Source organism: Nematolebias whitei, chromosome 4 (genome assembly GCF_014905685.2).
Source record: "Nematolebias whitei isolate Nwh7 chromosome 4, NemWhi1, whole genome shotgun sequence".
NCBI classification, from domain to species: domain Eukaryota; kingdom Metazoa; phylum Chordata; class Actinopteri; order Cyprinodontiformes; family Rivulidae; genus Nematolebias; species Nematolebias whitei.
In genome coordinates this window covers 16,841,278-16,858,808 of record NC_056501.1, presented here as the reverse complement: position 1 = coordinate 16,858,808, position 17,531 = coordinate 16,841,278, and the positions used below count along the sequence as shown (strand labels likewise).

General features: G+C 38.4%; 4 protein-coding genes across 4 annotated transcripts in view; 2 read left to right on the top strand and 2 right to left on the bottom strand.

Annotated features, from left to right (window-relative positions):
• Positions 1-125: 125 nt before the first annotated feature.
• On the bottom strand, positions 126-2,458 carry trpt1 (tRNA phosphotransferase 1). The gene is made up of 7 exons (XM_037675798.1): positions 2,268-2,458; positions 1,994-2,078; positions 1,596-1,765; positions 608-785; positions 471-527; positions 257-367; positions 126-157 (listed from the first exon to the last, which is right to left on the bottom strand). The coding sequence occupies exons 1-7, from the start codon at positions 2,325-2,327 to the stop codon at positions 135-137; spliced, it is 684 nt and encodes a 227-aa protein (XP_037531726.1). The 5' UTR covers positions 2,328-2,458; the 3' UTR covers positions 126-134.
• A 138-nt stretch (positions 2,459-2,596) lies between these two features.
• On the top strand, positions 2,597-7,282 carry zbtb3 (zinc finger and BTB domain containing 3). Its single transcript, XM_037675797.1, has 3 exons — positions 2,597-2,645; positions 4,975-5,795; positions 6,245-7,282. Exons 1-3 carry the CDS (start codon positions 2,625-2,627, stop codon positions 7,272-7,274), a joined length of 1,872 nt encoding a protein of 623 aa, XP_037531725.1. The 5' UTR covers positions 2,597-2,624; the 3' UTR covers positions 7,275-7,282.
• A 2,641-nt stretch (positions 7,283-9,923) lies between these two features.
• rnaseh2c (ribonuclease H2, subunit C) lies at positions 9,924-11,928 on the bottom strand. Its single transcript, XM_037675796.1, has 5 exons — positions 11,878-11,928; positions 11,060-11,221; positions 10,811-10,923; positions 10,588-10,707; positions 9,924-10,002 (listed from the first exon to the last, which is right to left on the bottom strand). Exons 2-5 carry the CDS (start codon positions 11,211-11,213, stop codon positions 9,979-9,981), a joined length of 411 nt encoding a protein of 136 aa, XP_037531724.1. The 5' UTR covers positions 11,214-11,221; positions 11,878-11,928; the 3' UTR covers positions 9,924-9,978.
• Positions 11,929-14,533: 2,605 nt separating this feature from the next.
• LOC119408935 (seipin-like) overlaps positions 14,534-17,531 on the top strand; it is a 9,737-nt gene continuing 6,739 nt past the window's right edge. Inside the window, exons 1-4 of the mRNA XM_037675795.1 lie at positions 14,534-14,772; positions 14,866-14,944; positions 16,517-16,660; positions 16,742-16,777. Coding sequence (XP_037531723.1) covers positions 14,534-14,772; positions 14,866-14,944; positions 16,517-16,660; positions 16,742-16,777 — 498 coding nt within the window. The remainder of the gene's footprint in view (positions 14,773-14,865; positions 14,945-16,516; positions 16,661-16,741; positions 16,778-17,531) is intronic.

Here is a 17,531-nt window from a genome sequence, read left to right as displayed (position 1 = left end):
TTCCAGTGTAGTTCAAATTGCCTTAACAGGATGTAGCTGCAAATCAAGTGTTGCAAAGGAGACTAAAATTAATGTTGTGCAATCTTGAGACTCGATGGTCAGTTAAGTTGACAGAGCATCAACCTCTGCTGATGTTACTCCAAAGGCAGGAGACTTCCTGAAAAACAGCACAAAAAGGACATGAATGTATCAAACTGGACCTCGAAAATAAATAAAAAAAAATCCTATGACAAATACTGTGTTTAGTTTTTCTTACTTGAAGGCTTCAGTCTTAAGGCCCGGATGAAGTATTTAGGAAGAAGTCTACCCTCACTGTCGCCTGAAGTCAGCAACACGCCATTCTCTGACCAGAAAAACTCAATGCCCTCTGTACAAGTCAGACACACACATAAAACGCTTGTAAAGAATTGATTTTTACACACAGGGTGGATGTAGGGTATTGGACACCAGCCATTATTGGCTAGTCTTACCAGCAAGAGCTTTGGGAACATCAATAAACACAGCAAGATCACAATTTCTTCTCATGCCTGTGAGGAAAAAACAACACTATTTGCCAAATGGTTCTAAAACATTTAAACTGGAAAGTTTTTTCTAACACAGCATTTACCACTTATGACGCCGTCTTCCCCCGGCAGACCCAAAGCCAGGTGGATGTGAGTCCTGTTCATGCGCTTCAGGCCTTGTTGTTTTATGGCGCTCCAGTTGCGCAGGTAGGAGCCATGAACAGCCTCAGCTGGGCAGTCTGGAGAATCCGCCAGCACTGGTTTCAGCTCCAGATCCTCCACCTGATCAAAGGAACATGCATGAATGAGATTCTGATTAGATTAAGTCTTAGAAAGAATTACTTAATTTATTATTTAAAATTGTTGTTTTTAAAATATTAAATTATTTTTTACTACAGATTTTAATACTATATATGTATATATAGTATACATACCTATATATCAGACATATATTTAGTCAATTTTTATGTTAATTGACCAGTTGTAAAGTTTCTTAGTGAACACATAGGATGTGACTTTTTTATGGAAATCCCATAAATGTTTATATTAAACACTAAAGGCGTTATTATTTATATCCCTTTTCATTTGGCAAAGTCTGCATCTCTGACAGTTGTTTTTTCAAAGTGGGGGCCGCGGCTCCCTGGGGGGCCGCCAAAGGGTGGTAGTGGGGCCTCAAAAAGCTGGAGAGATGAAAAAAAAAAGGCAAAAATAAAAAAATAGTAATAATAATAATAATAATTGCACACTAGGGCAATCTGTATCTGTCATTTCCAGACAAACACACTTGATAGAGAGGTTAGATTTATTTTGTTTTGTTCTTCTGGTCAACAGTTTGTAGAAAAGTTGTTTTTTTCAGTGGGAATATAACACAGTGTTTGAAACATGTTAGTTAATAACATTTTTTATGCTCAGCAGCTGTAATAATTAATTGAATATAGTGAATAAAAGTTAAAACATTCTAAAAGTTGATGTTTCTTTACATATTTTGTAGCATTGTTTGGGGAATTGCGAGGGGGGCCTCAGCAAGAAAACACTAATGCTGTTTTGTGGGCCATGGCAGGGAAAAGTTTGGGAACCCCTGGTTTAGCCTACCTGTACTGAATGACCCTGATTGGCTCGAATCTGCAGCCGGCCATCCTCTGGGTGGGAACGAAGCTTAAAGCGCTGCTTGTCATTCGTGGCTACAACTCTCTCGATGTCCTCTAATGTGTGAGAGCGGAACTGTGGGTGAGCCAGGAGATCCTCCACAAACAGGAAGCCATCTGTGGGGATGTGAGCTGTTATCACTATGGTCACTTTTTTCAGTTGACTTTCCCTCGTTGTGTGTGTTTGTGTAGTTGTTTATATGAGATGAAAACTGTTAGACGTCTGTCAAGTCCAGCCTTATAGCTGTTTCATTTTATGTCATCTACATGTAACATTTTTGATTTTATGACTGAAAAAGAGGAATGAGATGTTGTTGGTTTTTACTGTGAACGGTGTTGGCTCACCTGTGCCCATTTGAAAACCCATCTGACTGGCTCCATGACGTAACACATAAGACATGGATTTAGACAGGCGAACATCTCTGTCCTGCTGGTGAAGAGAAGTGGACATCACTTGAAATAAACACTGAAATACTCTTTTCTAATTTTAGCTCTGATGTAATTACAAACCAAGCCTCTACTGAGTCAAACTATTCATGCTGTCTAACAGCTAAAGTCTAAAGAGTCATAAAAGGTATAAATTGACTAAATGTACACAGTGTCAATAATAATTTCTCACCTCAGTACGATTTCTTTTGCCTCTTGTACCTCCTCTCCCTCCTTCTCTGGCACTTTCCATAAGTCCAAACCTTTTTCTGCAGCCTTTAGTGTCATAAACCGAACAGATTTTAATTCTTCGTTTCTTCTAGGTTCATTGGTGGTTCCTAGACTAGTTACATTTGTTGTAAAATTTGTTATGCACTAAAAAATATCCTTGTTCACTATACTCCAGTAGACTCCATTTAAAAACATTGAATCCTCTTTGGCTTCCACTTCCGGTTTGTTCCTCCGTCTGCCTGTAGGTGGCGGTGTGCATGCTGCACAGTGCCTGGCACCACAGAAGAAAACAAACATGTCGACGAGAAAAATAAGATGAATGTGTGTTGAATATCTGGAGGTAGGACATTTTACTTTTTACAATGACAATGATAACAATGATACAGTGCAGGTATACGCGTCTTAATTATTGTCTCTATCTCACAACACACCCAGCCTTGAATCTGCGCGCGCAGAAATCTCAACTCCGAGGTTGAGCAAAATAGCTAGCTAGTGTTAGCATCGTTGCGCTAACCGCACTTTTTTCTTTAATGTCATTTAATTGGTGGTTTATTTGATAAAAACCGTACTGTTTCTGGTAAAAAAAAATATTAATATATAACCTGCACGTCCAATCTTGTTCGTATGCAGCGTTACATGAAAAGGTTCGGCTCCCAGCTGTGGACCGAGACAAATTCAAGCTGGTCTCCATGGAAACGCAGAGTAGGAAACGTTAAAGTAGGTCGACAGTTTTAGGACTTCGCTGTCATGAAAGGTCTTTATCAACTCACTGCAATGGCACCTTACCACACTAGGTGATGAAAACTCACTGCACAGTTATATTTATGTGATGATGACTCACTAGATTGTTTACCATTGACCATAAGGTACATAGACATCTATACCATGTAAGTAACTAATGTAAATATAACTGTTAAAATTAATCAATGTTATGATAGCATTATACAGTGTAATGTGAGTAAAATATTTGCTTTGCAAAAAGTGCAGTGAATTGACCAGCTCCCGTTTCACTCTTAAGTTTATTTCTGTGATTATTATTATTTTTTAATCTTGTCGAAAATTCTTCACTTTAGTTCTTATGGAACAAAACTAGTTCACTAAAAACTTATTTCTCTTGTACATTTCTTGCCACTGGGCCAGACGCCTTTCCTGATTGGTGGAATGTTTGTTGTTGTTGTTTTTTCTGATGTGACAAAAGCCCAGTTACGATATCCACATTTCTAAAGATCATTTCGTGTGTGTGTTCCTTTAATTCTGTCCTAGTGGGGTCATTCTGGGTCCAGTGGTGAGTTCTGATGACAGAAAGTTTGTGTTGCAATGGGTGATGAGAATGAAACAGAACCTACTGATCTGTGTTGGTTGGCATTCGTGGCTATTCATTATTCATTCATTCTAGAATTGCGCCGCTCAAGGTGGCTGCATGTTGGAGCAGCTCTGTTACTTTCATTCTGAGATTTTGCTTTTGGAAACTTTAATTCCTCTTTTTCTGGATGTAAATCACATTTTTTGGATGATTGTTTCCTCTGGTATCGGACGCTGTGCAGCCGGAAGGATTTTTACAGAGATTTTTTTGGTTTTGGACATATGTTATGATGCGTAACCATGGCAACAAGGCAGTTTTCTACAACAACAGCAGCTGATTAACATCTCAAAAGCTCAAATAATTTCTCAACTATGGCCCCAACTCTCAAATGAGTTGAAAAGGATGTTATGTGGACGCATTCTCATCTACCTGCCAGCTGTGCTCGAGTGCCTGACCACTGAGATCCTGGAACTAGCAGGAAACACGGCTCATGACAGCGGAAAGACAGGATCGTCCCTCAGCACCTACAGTTGGCTATCTGCAGTGACGAGGAGCTTGGCAGACTGCTGGGAGGAGTGGCCATCGCTCTGGGAGGAGTTCTGCCCAGCATTCAGGCGGTCCTACAGTCCAGGGGAACCGAGAGGCCAGCCGAGTCTGGAAGGACTGATCGGACGGCATCTGCAGCCAGTTTCTTAGGATCCACTGAGGGATGGACCTTTACAAGAGCCATCAGCATCTATAACATCTCTTAATGAAATGAGGATAACGAGTTACAACAACAAAATAATTTCCCTCTGGGATTAATAAAGTATTATTGAATTGAATTGAATTCCTGTCATCATCATTGTTGATGTTTATTCTTTCTTCGTGTGCACCTTACAGTCCAAATAAGGCAGCTTTTTGTCCTTGGTATCCTCTCTGGTGAACTTGTTGTTAGTATCAACCGAGTTAATGTGTGTGGTGGAAGCTTTTACTTCCTTAGCTTGGATTAGCTTCACAAATCCAAAAGCCCTTCCTCTGAACATGAGTGAAAAACACTGTCAAAGTTCAAGGGGAAACCTTGAAAGACTAGGAGAACTATTGTTCGGTACCACTTTAAAGATTGTAAGAAAGTCTGACATCTTTGAAGCTGAAGAAATAAGGGAAGACTGACGACGTTTGAACAGTAATGTGTACTGCAAGCCAAAAAAGTACGGACAGCTCACCATGTGTTTTACTTTTAGAAACATTTGAGATATTTCCTAACAGTTTAAATTTGATGACAAATGCTTATTTAAAATCATTACATTTTTTATATAGTCTGTTTATACACAAGCTTATACTTATAGATTTTCACATATGATGCACTTTTACCTTCTCTGCTTAGGTCATGGAGTTTCCTCAGCATTCCCAGCAGCTGCTGTCAGCTCTGCGGTCCCAGCGCCAGCGGGGCTTTCTTTGTGACTGCACCGTATTGGTGGGCTCATCCCGTTTTCTGGCTCACCGGGCTGTTCTGGCCTCATGCTCGCCCTTCTTCCACATGTTCTATTCTGACTCACCAGGGGGAAACAGCAACAGCAGCTCAGTCACACTTGACAATGACATTGTTACATCTGCTGCATTTGGCTTGCTTTTAGACTTTGTCTATGAAGGTGTGCTCCAGCTGGAGGATTCTCCTCCAGTGGAGGACATTTTGGCTGCTGCAAGCTTTCTTCACATGAACGAGGTGGTGAGAGTGTGCAAGAAGCGGCTGCAGCGACGAGGGCCACTGGCTGAGGCAGACAGCACACGCTCTGAAGAGAGTGGCGGGCTGAGGAAGGCAACAGAAAGAGGCACAGAGGACGAACACGGAGTTGAGCTTTTGGAGGCCATGGTAGCAGACCACTCAAATCCAGTCACCATAGCAACACCTCTGTCATCTGGATCCCAAGTGGCAGAGGGAAGTCAGATGGAGTCTGTGAAATCTGAGCATAGGACTGGTAGAGGTTCCTCAGAGGAACAAGTTCAAACTCCTCTGAGCCCTGACATTGCTGATACCACCCAGCCAGGCATGGACATCCCCACTTTGCACCGAGCTGGAGAACTGATGCAGGGCCTGGTTGGAAACCAGTCTACCCCCACCTCTAGGAGTCACACCAGGATGGGCAGGTGGAGTCAGAGCAAAGTATCTGCTCTCTCCAGTCCTTGTAGCACCACAGAGACATACAGGTAAGACTGGTGTAGATTTTTATACAGGTTCAGTTGGAAAAATAACAATCATGAGGAATATCCTGATGCATGCTCAATCATGAGGAAAGTCTCATCTCAGAACTATTTATTTTAGTCTAGCATTTAAATATTTTAGAAGACAGAGAATAGAACTCATAAAAGCACCAATATTCATGAATAGTAAAAAAGATGTGGTCACTTTAATTTTTTTATTTATTATTTAAATTAAGCTACACAATGTGATGAATAAGCCCATTGTCCTTAAGACAGTCTTCTTTTTGTAATCTGATTTCTGTTATCCTTCAAAGTGAATTAATTGCCACTATTTAGATTAAACTTATCATTTGTATTTGAAGTTTTTACGATATTTAATCCTTGTACTGATGGTCATTCCTCTTTGTTGTTACTGAAAGGCTGTTTTTATCTTTTTGTCTGTCTCCCACTAATAGCCAGCAGCCCTCTTCATCATCGTCTTCCTCTCTTGTCCCAGTGAGCCAGGCTAGTGGTTTCTCCATAACTGCTCTTAACCAGTCAGAATCTCACGCACATCCGACCGAACCACAGTTGCCTCGTGACAACTCCCCTGAGGGCCCGTCAGAGACTGAGCACAGAACAACTTTTAGCAGAGAACAGCAGATGGTCATATCAGTCCAAGCTGCAGCTCCAACATCAAACTTCCAGACAAATACAAGACACCTTCAACAACCACCTCCCCCAATCAGAATTCAGAGCGCTGTATCACTGCAGCGCCAGAGTTTGAACTTTCAACTTACTCCTCAGACTCAAATGTTTCAGGGACCAGAGGATGACACCGGAGCTTCACATCCCACAAGAAAAAGATCTCACCCTGTTGTGGATGGAGTAATAACAGACCAGGATGTGAAAGTCAAAGAAGAGGCCATTGTTATTTCTGATGAAGAGCTAGAAGAGAAAGAGGAAATCAAGGAGAGAGAATCAGAAATGGATATGGAAGATGAGTTTGAAGATGACATTCAGGAAGAAGAACTGAACAGCCCTCAGTTTCTCTCTTCTCACTCCCAGAGCCTCTTACAAGTCACTTCCCATTCAAATGACTACTCCTTCCCCCTTTCTCCCTCTTCTTCCTCTGGTGCCGGACCTTCCTCGCAGGACACTTCCTCCTTCTCTGCCTCCCTCATTCCGTCCACGTCTCGACCACATTCGGACCCTCCAGCCTACTTCCAAGAGCTCCAGGACTCTATGGGCAACTTTGTGGAGGATGTCCCGACATGCGGTGTCTGTGGAAAGACCTTCTCATGCACATATACACTAAGACGCCATGCCATCGTGCACACGCGTGAACGTCCTTATGAGTGTCGCTACTGCTATCGGAGCTACACACAATCAGGCGACCTTTACAGACACATTCGAAAAGCTCATGACCAGAGTCTGCCGGCCAAACGCAGCAAGGCTGACACCGAGCCCTCCCTACCACAACCACCACCTCCTCCTCTCAGCTAACATACAGAAACACTTTCATATCTGTTCACTGACATGTAACCAAATGCATAACTTGGGTTTTATTTTTTAATTCTATAAAATTTTTAAAAAATAATAATGGTAAGAAAATAGTACTAATATTAGTTTCCCAGAGCCCTGTTTTTAAAAAAAATATATCAAAATTAGATTTTGTCATTTTATGAAATGAAGTGAGAAAATGTTCTAAGATGACCAAAATACTATTTAAAAATAAACCGTTAAATGTCAATTTATAGCGGAAATCATCCTGCTGAGCTTATAATTGCAAACATTTTGTTTTTTTATTTCTCGTAACTCTTAATCCTCACCGATTTACAAACACAGAAAGTTGCTCAGAATAAACACCAGCAGCAGAGGAGTCGTATTCTGCCTCATTTATCAGATTTATTTGCCCAACGTGGACATGAGTGTAAAACAGATTTGTTATGCTATGCTATATTTTGTGTCATTTTTATTAGTCTTACACTTTAGGTTCTTAATCTGAAACACATTTGTCACTACTGCAGTTAATCTTACACATATAGAATGATAGGTGAGTTGTATTCAAATGTGATAAAATAACAAACTGACATTTATACTCTACACATGAAAACAGTAATGTTAGAACTGTATAAGGTTTGATAAAAATTCTTGTCATGTGTATTATACAAAATTCATGTTAGTAGTGCTTTTTATTTTTTTTTTATCTAGCCCATAAAACGGATAGTTGTAAAAATAAAATTGTCAGTGTTTTTTTATTTGAATTTGTATGCTTCTAACACCACTTCTAGATTATTAAATGACGGGGGCAATTACTGGTATGCCTCACCGTTGTTTATGGCTAAATTTGTTGATCAGTTACGACAACTCTTCTGTTAAGAGTTCAAAACATCTCGCCACAGCTCATTTACATCTCACTTTTGTTTAAACACACTCCACTTGTCAATTTCCTCCCCCAAAATGACTATTGCTACTACTCTACACTCGTCCTTTCAGCTTTTAGTCACTGTATATTTTCAGAGGAAGAGATAATTTATTAATTTACTACATGGCATCTCTGATTTTGCTGTCCTGTTTGCATCTGGGGATTATTTTATTGACAACAGTTTACGACCGAAAAACAACTAATTGTTAGCAACAAACACGATTCTGCTGATTTATAAATTATTTGGTAGACTTTTAGAAGTGAAATATGCCTATTTAGAAGATATTTTTGTCATAGATAATCCAAAAAATACAAATCAAAAACATTGAAAATGTTAGTATTTTGATAACCATCGTGGATTTAGGTGTGTCCTATTAAGATCACAAGATTTATTTTTAGTCAAGGAAGCCCTGCCCTGGGTCTGAAGGTAGCAGCAGAGTTTCTGGTCAAACTAAGATAAAATACAAAAGTATTTTCTTTGTTGGATAAATCCAATGAAACTGCTTAATCAATAGGCAAATAGTTGTTAAGTACTAAAATTTGAGAGTGTGACATTTTATAACCTATATAACTTATATAGCTTTTCCTTTCATCTTTTTTGCAAAACTATTCAATAAGTTATTAACTACATACAGTATGTTTGATGTGCCACATTGTTGTTTTTGTCGTTTTTCTTTTTTTTTTTCTCAACTTCAGTGAAAAGTATCAGATGATGACGATGTTGTGTTCAACTGTCCCCCTCTTACAATGCTGTGATTGCTAGTATCACTCAGAAAGAACCCTGTGAATAGTAAACAGCCATCAGTGTGCTAATGATCCGTCGTTAGGCTGATGGTCCTTCTTGATCATGTGAGCAGCTGGTTTTGGTTGTCAGCAGCAAACTGGTTGATCCATTGCGAGAAGGTGCTATTTATAAGACTGAGCTGAATACAGCACCTCAGACTGAGGAAGTCTTTCGAATGAAAGACGAAACGTTTCTACTTTTCTTTTTCGTTTGTATTGTTTTCTGAATGTCCAGAGAACCAGACTTAACTTTTTTTTAGATTTTTCTATCTGGATTATTGAGCATGCATCAGGATATGACAATGTTGTGTTTAGGTTGCAGCTGAGTGACAGAAAACAGGACTAATTGTTTAAAGTGTTTCCATTGTGTTAATTAAAAAAAAAAAAAAAAAACATTTTTTTTTTTCTTTGTTCATTTTGGTTCTATTGCTGAAAAGCAAACCTTCAGTGACTAAATTAAGGTTTTCTACAATTACTGTAATGTTTGGTTTGGGTGAATTTCTATGACATTTTTTAATATATATATATATATTTCTACATTTTTAATGTCTAAATTTAAAGTTGGACTGTGCCTGAATGCCTGGGTAGAATTTCATGTTCTGCACTGTTTTACATACTTTTGAACACTTTCTGTACAAAGAAATGCGTGTTGAAATTAGCATACAAGCCTTAGAGTTTTAAACTGGATACTCCTAAAGGACATCAGCAATGACTATTTAGATTTTAGAGGGTTTTGTAGGTGTGAGTGTTCAGAACCTAAATGTGACCTGGTGAATAAAGAGTCTTGTGGAAATGACATGTACATGTGGTAGTTTTTCATAAAATGAATTTGTCCAGTCATAGATGTTTTGTTTTTATTTACAAAAGAACATATGTGGAATCTGAACATTTGTTGCATGTTTGAAGCAGCTGCACAACATAGAATTTCTAACATATCTTCATTATCACTAGTAAATGCTGAGGTGACGTCTGCCTGAGACCTTTCAACAGGACGTTTCCTCAGTCTTCTATTGGTCCATGGATCTATGAAGAGACAAAACAGCAGCACATATAAGTCTGTCCACCTTTAGGTTAGTATTTTCTGCAATTAATCTATTCTAATATTGCTGTCAAATATAGTTTTTTTTTTAAATTCTGAAAGTATCTGCTGAGCCAAACTGGAAAATCATTCACCATAAATGTTAATCTAAATTAGTTATTTCTCCCCTTTTCCTGGTTTAAACATTGAATCAGTCAGTTGAACCGAGCCCAAGAGAGCCAGACTAAACAAGTTTACGCTGATACATTTTATTGCAAAAAAAAGTTTCTGATTAAACTAGATGTAAACTTATTGGTTCTTGCAAATTAAGGCAAGTCATTTTGCCAACAACAACAACAAAAAAAACCTCAACTTCTGTTCAGGCCAGAGTAAAACTTAATTGGCGGCGAGGAAACAGTAATTATGGTCTGGATTAAGATGAAAATTTCACTAAAATTAAGATTAAACTTCTGACTCACTACAAAACACATCTTAACTATAAAAATAATATCTAATAAAACAGAATTGCAAAGAGAAGTGGATTATTTTATTTTATCATAGTTTTGAAGTTAGCTTTGTAAATGACTTACTGCCTCCGCCACCTCAGGCCAGTCCATCGCCATCACCACAGTATCATCTGAAGTTGGAGGAGTTTCCAGGTTCCAGTATGTCAGTTTGTTAAACAAAGCAGATATCCTCACTGTCCTGTCCTGCACATGCAAACATGTAATTCAGCAACATAAAGAACCACCACAATGCATAATGTTCGAAGGCCTGTGCAGTTTATCAGTTCTCACAGAAGACTTTGTTCACCTCTTGATCAGAGCCAGTCTTGTTGACCTCTTTTAGTACCAGGCCAGTGTAGCCCTGTGGACAACTGATCTCCTGTCCCTTCAGCCCACGTCCTCTGAATGACACCGTCTTCTCTGCAGTTGGGAAAAATAAGTAGCAGATTTTTTCTGGACACATCTGAATTACTAAAGTTAATTTGAGACACATCTGGTATCTAATATTAGCCCTGATAGAAAATTATTACCAGTGGAAGAAATGGAACTGTAGTACCTTGGTTACGATCTTTTGTGGTAGCAGTAAAATATTGTGAGACCTGGGCAACGCCGTTGTACTCAATCTCACAGGGCAGGAGGTGAACTGGGACTTGCTCTACCCGTCCCAGCGAAGACACATCAAGTTGGGTAACACTGGTGTTACAAGACATCCTGTGGCCTTAAGACGGGAGGAAACAGAACAAATTACTCTTATGCCCTTTACTAAACTATTCCTTAGTTTTTCTTTTTACTATGCACAGTAATTGAAGTGATTGTCGGCTTTAAAATCAGTGATTAGCTTTTGGAGTTTAAAAACAATATTAGAAATGTTTACATTGTTTTTTCAGCCGTTTTCTGACGAGCTTTAAATCTGAAAAGTGACGCTTTCAATTTAGATGTTTTTACTCAAAGGAAAAATGTTAAGAGGACCTAAAAACTACAACATTTTAAAATAACCTTTATTGTTTTCTTTTTTGGTGTTGTTGTTCTACATCTTTGCATCTACAGTATAATATTCATTAATGACTTTTTCCAGTGCAGTAACATTATTCCCAGTTTTAGCACATTAAACCCCCATAAGCCAAATTTATTCCTCCAGATGACTGTACTTAGCGCCATAGTATTTAAATATGGCAAATAACATATGTGTTTTCTCAAACTATGGGGAGTATATCTACTAGACTAGTATAAATAAATATAGATATTCCGTAAGAGAGACAAGCTTCAACATAAATTAAAACAGTCAAATTAACGTGAGTTTTTACATCTAATCAAACATTATTACAAGTGTCGTTAACGCGGTTTGAACAGACAGAAGAAAGACGTTAACTTTACCTTTCAGTTGTTTTCCAAAAAACAACTTTAAAGTAACATAGGACCGCTTCCGGGTACAATGAAACTCAGCTTGTGATTGGTCAAAATCTTCTTCTTCTACGCATAAAAACATTTTTGGCGGGGTGTTTCTGCTCAGTTTCAGCACATTGCCACCTGGTGGTAAAAAATTGCCGTGCGGCAAATGTTTGTGGGGTTTTTAGATGTCATCTGAGCTGTTGAAAATGAGCACGTTACAAACAGCAGGTGAGTCAATTAAACACTCATCTCTTTTAGATTGAGTTTTGTGAAAGCGTTGGAGCACTATGGGCCTGTTTACCTGTACAATGCAAAATGCAACACCATGTGTTGCTATTTTTTCTGCTTATCACGAAATACATGCAAATTTGCTGTTGGTTGTGTGTGGTTTAATATTATTTATTGCTAAAATATGTTTTATTTCAATTTTTACCATGACTTTGTGTCTACTATTTTTATAAAAATGTGTGTATGTAAAATAAAAGTCCTAGGTAAGGTTTTTAGGCTTGAGCTGCAACCAGTGATACAGGGTACTTTTCAGTATTACCATGTGTGAAGGGGTGAGGGGAATATTTTATAAATGGGAGCAAATTCTTGTTAAGTTCATGATACAGTAAATCTAGAAAATGGTGGTGGAAAATGTGGCTTTCAAAACAGCATCGTGAGTGACCCGAAACCAGAGCTAATCCTCTGAAGATATGGCCCTCCCTAATGTAAGAAGTTAATTCTTAAAACCACCAAGAGACCTCAAAGTAAAATTCATGTAAGAATCTGATAATCTTACAGAGTTTGAATCATCTTCTTTGAAAGTAAAATCCCCCATATTTAAAGTCTGAAAGACTTCTGGGAATAAAAGCTTTTAGAAACAGAGAGTGTGTTATATGCGCTAACCTTGTGGAATGCCCTACATTTTGGGGGGATTTTTTCCTATTTTGTAAATTCAAATTGAAGCAACTTCTTATTTTTCTTTTGGCTGTTCCCTCTTCAGCGGTTGCCACAGCAAGTCATCCTCCAGCTCAGTCTGTCCTCTGCGTCCTCTGTCCTCACTATCTCCTCTATTGCTTTCTCTGACTTTTACATCTTTTACACTTTCAGCTCATTTTATTTTGCTCATAGTTTTACACAAAGTGTAATGTACGGTACTTATCTGAGATACCTAAACTTTTGCATGCAAGTGAGCATGACACAATTCAGCTTAACATTCTCACAAATTACACACAAAGCTGAGTCTTCACTGAACAGAAATTGCTTTAATAATTAATTTCGCAGAAGTGCTTTACATCTAGGTACAAGATTTCCTAATAAACTAGACAAATAGAAAATAATACTTTATTTTTATCCCACAGCTGAGAAAAGTTGATGTTGCAACAAAACAAAAAAATAGACCAAAGTATGCAAGAAAATTCTGCAACAGGAAGGGGGGGGGGGGGAGCACAGTTTGAAATAAAAAAAAAGATAAATAGCCAACTAAACAAAAAAGATGTAGCAAAAACTAAAAGGTAGCTTTTTCTGCCAGGTCATTACAGAGAAATCAAACTCCACATATTTACAGAAATAAAGAAGAACAGAAAAAGCACAACGGATAAAAATTAGAACAAATAACTAAAACAGATTCTGGATCAACAAATCTCTGTGACATAATTTACATTTAGATATAAGGTATTAAAGAAAAAACAAACAAACACTGACTTAACTTTAGTTGTACATTTTCAAACTTTCAGCTTCTAACTACTTTTAGTCATTTCTATTTGTCCTTAAAGGTCAATTATAACTGCTGATTTTTGTTATGTGGGAGAAAAATGTGTAAAACAAACGTGAAAAGAGCACGTTAAGAATAAGTATAGCATCTCTTAAAGTTTATGTCAGGGCCTCACGTCTGTCTTCATCATGTTTACGAACTCCGTCCCAGTTGGAAGAACTCGTGTGGGCTGGACTAAAAAACGCTCGTCCAGTGCTACATTTGGACGCACCGACGTTGAGACACACGAAGAGTGTTCTGTTCAGAGTGGACTGGGACACTTGAGGGAGGACTTTCCTAACAGCTCAGTTTGGCCAACAGAATCCAGAGGTGAGTTTTCACAACAAGACAGATGTCAGCACGCTGGTGCTGGTTCAAACCTCAGCTTTCTTTGTGCTTTTGAGGTAAAATGCTTAATTTGTAAATATCCAACCAGTCTGCATCTTGATCTCTGAAAACTTCGACTTCATTTACAAAAAATGAGACTAACTAGCTTGAATTAAACCTCGATGACATGTTTTAAATATTTTATATTTTCCAGCAATATGGTAGCAAAACCGAGTTATTTCTCAGCTTCGTCAGACTGTTGGTTGACTGTTAGTAGTCAAATGGTATGAAAGGCCTTAACCTTGTGACTGTGATTGGACTCGGTGGGTTTTTGTCTTTGGTTCTTTGAATGTTGACGATTGTGTTCTTGACATTAAAACATCAGCTGCCCGGTTTATGTTGCATTTGTGTGTCTTTATTCCAAGAAAACCTCGCTCAGAAATCGTTTCGCTCTTCAGTCTGGTTGTGAAACGCCACAGCTGAAGGGCTCCTTCCATTCGTCGTCATAATCAGTGTGTCCAAATGTTCTGCTGCTTTTATTTAATTTTTTTTTTTTTTGTCTGGATATTAGACTTTATGGAGCAGAACAGCCATCTGCCTTCAAAAGATGTCGAAGAACCTTCAGTCTCCTTGATGAGGCTCCAGGATGCTGTCGTCATGGCGATTGTTCGAGCTCGTCAGAGAATTTTACAGGGACTCACCGTGCTCTCCTTCGTGCTCCTGCTCCTTTGTGTCGCTGCTTTTTTATACGGGAGCTTTTACTACTCATACATGCCCAAGGCGGCCTTTTCTACACCTGTGCACTATTACTACAGGTGTGATTTGACAAATCTATTGTATCTCTGTGTTGTTTTTTTATATTTCTTTTGCTTTTCTTATCCTTTTTTCCCATTTTTTTTTTGTTACAGGTCAGACTGTGAATCTCCAACTTCCTTTTCATGCTCTTACCCTGTAGCCAACATCTCCTTGTTGAGAAACAAAAAGCATGTAGGTATAAATAGTTGCAGACAGAAGTTTAATTACACTCTTTATAGGCATGTGTCATATTATTTTAGGGCTTTTCAATTATTGGTTTAAATTGATTTTTTGGAAGGTGGAGCAATTTGCAACTACAGTGATCTCACTCGTAAACAAAGTCAAAATTATACATACTGGCCTAAATGTATACATACACCCCACTGTTGGGGTAAACGTGGTAACAAGCTTTTAGCCATAGACTTTATGCATCGTTCAGCAAAACTCTGACATAATCTTTGACCGTTCTTCTTTTGCAGAAGTGACGGAGTTTATTTATATTGTTTGGTTTCTAGCACAGGCTCAGCTTTTGAACAAGTTTCTAGCAGTTGATATGAGGTGATGCTGAAGAATTTGGAGTTACAGTAGTCCTCATTTGCCAGTTGGGACAGTGTTTATATGTTTGAAAGCCTTATCTTCACTCCTCCAAACATACTTTTTGTCATTGTGGCCAGATAACTCTTTGTCTCATGTGACATCAAAGTCCATTCCAGGTAAAAAAAAAAATTAAAAAATCCAACAAGTCAGGTCATCTATATGGTTTTTCTTTTCTATTTTTTTTTTGTTGACGTTACATCCTTAATCCAAAGGACTTCATCAGTCTGAGGAGCCACAAAACAAACTTGGTCCCACAAAGCAGCACACTCCCATAGTGGAGGGTGGGCCCCAGAAACCATCTTATCACCAGCAAACTGGTTGGTTCACTATGGGAGTGAGCTGCTTGTGGTACTGAGTTTGTTTTGTGGCTCCTTGAACTGATGAAGTCCTTTGGATGAAAGACGAAATGTCTAAAAAAATTAATTAAAAAAAGTCCAGATGACCTGACTCTCATGTAACCTTAAAACCTTTCTCTTCAAGACATTTGGCTCGTCCATTGTGGACAGTTCTGAATTTCATTCTATCCTGAACGTGTCACTTTTACAACCGGGGTCTCTTTTTTCACAGCAAGTAGATGTAAAACTGTCTTCACTGGACAGTGATACTGCTGTTCCAGCTGTTTACAGTACATGGCAGGCTTGAGTCTTGGTGGGTTTGAGCATGTTCCTGAACTATTACTCACTTATGTCCTTTCCTCTGAGAGTGACTGGTGAATATTAGTCAATCAATCAAATGCTGTCTAACAAATCTTGTTATGCTGGCAAAGAAAACCCACCATCTGCAGTCAGTGATGATCACTAAAAAGAAGTTGAGGGGATTTGTCCTTGCAAAGTAAAATATGTTCAACAACCTTCAGCAGCACTTATTAATAGATTTAGGTGACTGTATGTAGATATTTGATCTTGTATGTATAATTTTGACCCTGTGTTCATCACTGAAAATCCAGAATAAATTCAAACGTGTGCACCTGATTCTTTTTTGTTTGTTTGTTTATTTTTAGTCATTAGTTGTATAAATATTCCACTGTGGAAAAAGAACGATTCTAATAAATTAAAAATATGACATTCATTTTTAAGAGTACAACTAAAGAACTGGCAGCAGCTGCATCTGTTAAATAATTCCCTTTTCTTTTTTTTAACCCCATGCGTCTGTTGTTTACATTTGCAGGCGCTGACATTCGGTCAGGTGTATCGTATCTACCTGCAGATGGAGATGCCCGATTCTCCAACCAATCAGCAGGTGGGGATGTTTATGATCAAGACCGCCTGTTTCTCGCAGGACGGAGGCCAAGTTGCAGCATCTACTCGCTCTGTAAGCTAAGTTCACACGCTTCAAACCCTGCAGAGAAACTGTGGATATACACTGTGATTCATGGCGCTCTGTGTTTCTCAGGCAAGCCAGCTGCAGAAGGCCTCCAGCTCTCGTGTTGTGAGTACAGAGCTGATGATTGTTAACCTTTTACTCACGCTGCCTGGTAGATTAGAGCAGCTTGTGCTTCTGCAGGAGGTGACTCAGAGGACAGGATGGACTGAGGCAGAGCTGAGCTAAAAACAAGAATCATTAAACAAGCACAACTTTTACAAATCGATCTTTTGGATGGCAAGAGATGCTACTCTGATACCAGAGTGTGTCGTTTTAATGAAGCTATTATAGGCTCAGTCTCACATTTAAAAGATGGGTACAGTTTGGAAGAAACTTCTAATAAAATTATTTTTTATATTATTTCATGTAGGTTTGCTTTCATTTTCTTGAATGACAGCATCAAAAAAAAATTTACGCTTACCGGCTTGAAAAAACTTTCCAAGGATTAATGTTGGAAGACATTTCCAATTTTTTTTTTCTTTCTCACATTTATTAAAACCAAAGATATGGAAGATACATTTTTTACTCTCAGAATTCTGAGATTAATGTTTAAATTCTGAGGGGGAAAAAAAGTCTGAATTTTAAAAAAAGGCAATAACTTTTACCACCTTGAAGTCCTAATCTATTGAGGATTAGCACTATAGGAAGAGGATTAGGCCCTAATCCTCCTTGGGTCTCAGTAGTAATAATAATAATTGTCAAAATTCTAAAACATTATACAGTAGGCCCTCGTTTATCACAGAGAATCCGTACCCTGAAGCCCCGCCATAACCACAAAGTAGGAATAGTAGTACAAGTAGTAGTTTATTTTAGTATTTAT

Excerpts from the sequence above, each read along its gene's own strand:
- zbtb3 (XM_037675797.1), top strand. The coding sequence starts at position 2,625 with ATGTGTGTTGAATATCTGGAG. Across the intron at positions 2,646-4,974 it reads TGTGTGTTGAATATCTGGAG|GTCATGGAGTTTCCTCAGCA; the intron begins GTAGGACATTTT and ends TTCTCTGCTTAG. Across the intron at positions 5,796-6,244 it reads AGCACCACAGAGACATACAG|CCAGCAGCCCTCTTCATCAT; the intron begins GTAAGACTGGTG and ends TCCCACTAATAG.
- rnaseh2c (XM_037675796.1), bottom strand. The coding sequence starts at position 11,213 with ATGTCTTGTAACACCAGTGTTACCCAACTTGATGTGTCTTCGCTGGGA. Across the intron at positions 10,708-10,810 it reads AGACTGGCTCTGATCAAGAG|GACAGGACAGTGAGGATATC; the intron begins GTGAACAAAGTC and ends TTGCATGTGCAG. Across the intron at positions 10,003-10,587 it reads GGCCTGAGGTGGCGGAGGCA|ATCCATGGACCAATAGAAGA; the intron begins GTAAGTCATTTA and ends GTCTCTTCATAG.
- trpt1 (XM_037675798.1), bottom strand. The coding sequence starts at position 2,327 with ATGGAAAGTGCCAGAGAAGGAGGGAGAGGAGGTACAAGAGGCAAAAGA. Across the intron at positions 2,079-2,267 it reads GCAAAAGAAATCGTACTGAG|CAGGACAGAGATGTTCGCCT; the intron begins GTGAGAAATTAT and ends TCTCTTCACCAG. Across the intron at positions 158-256 it reads CTTAAGACTGAAGCCTTCAA|GAAGTCTCCTGCCTTTGGAG; the intron begins GTAAGAAAAACT and ends GCTGTTTTTCAG.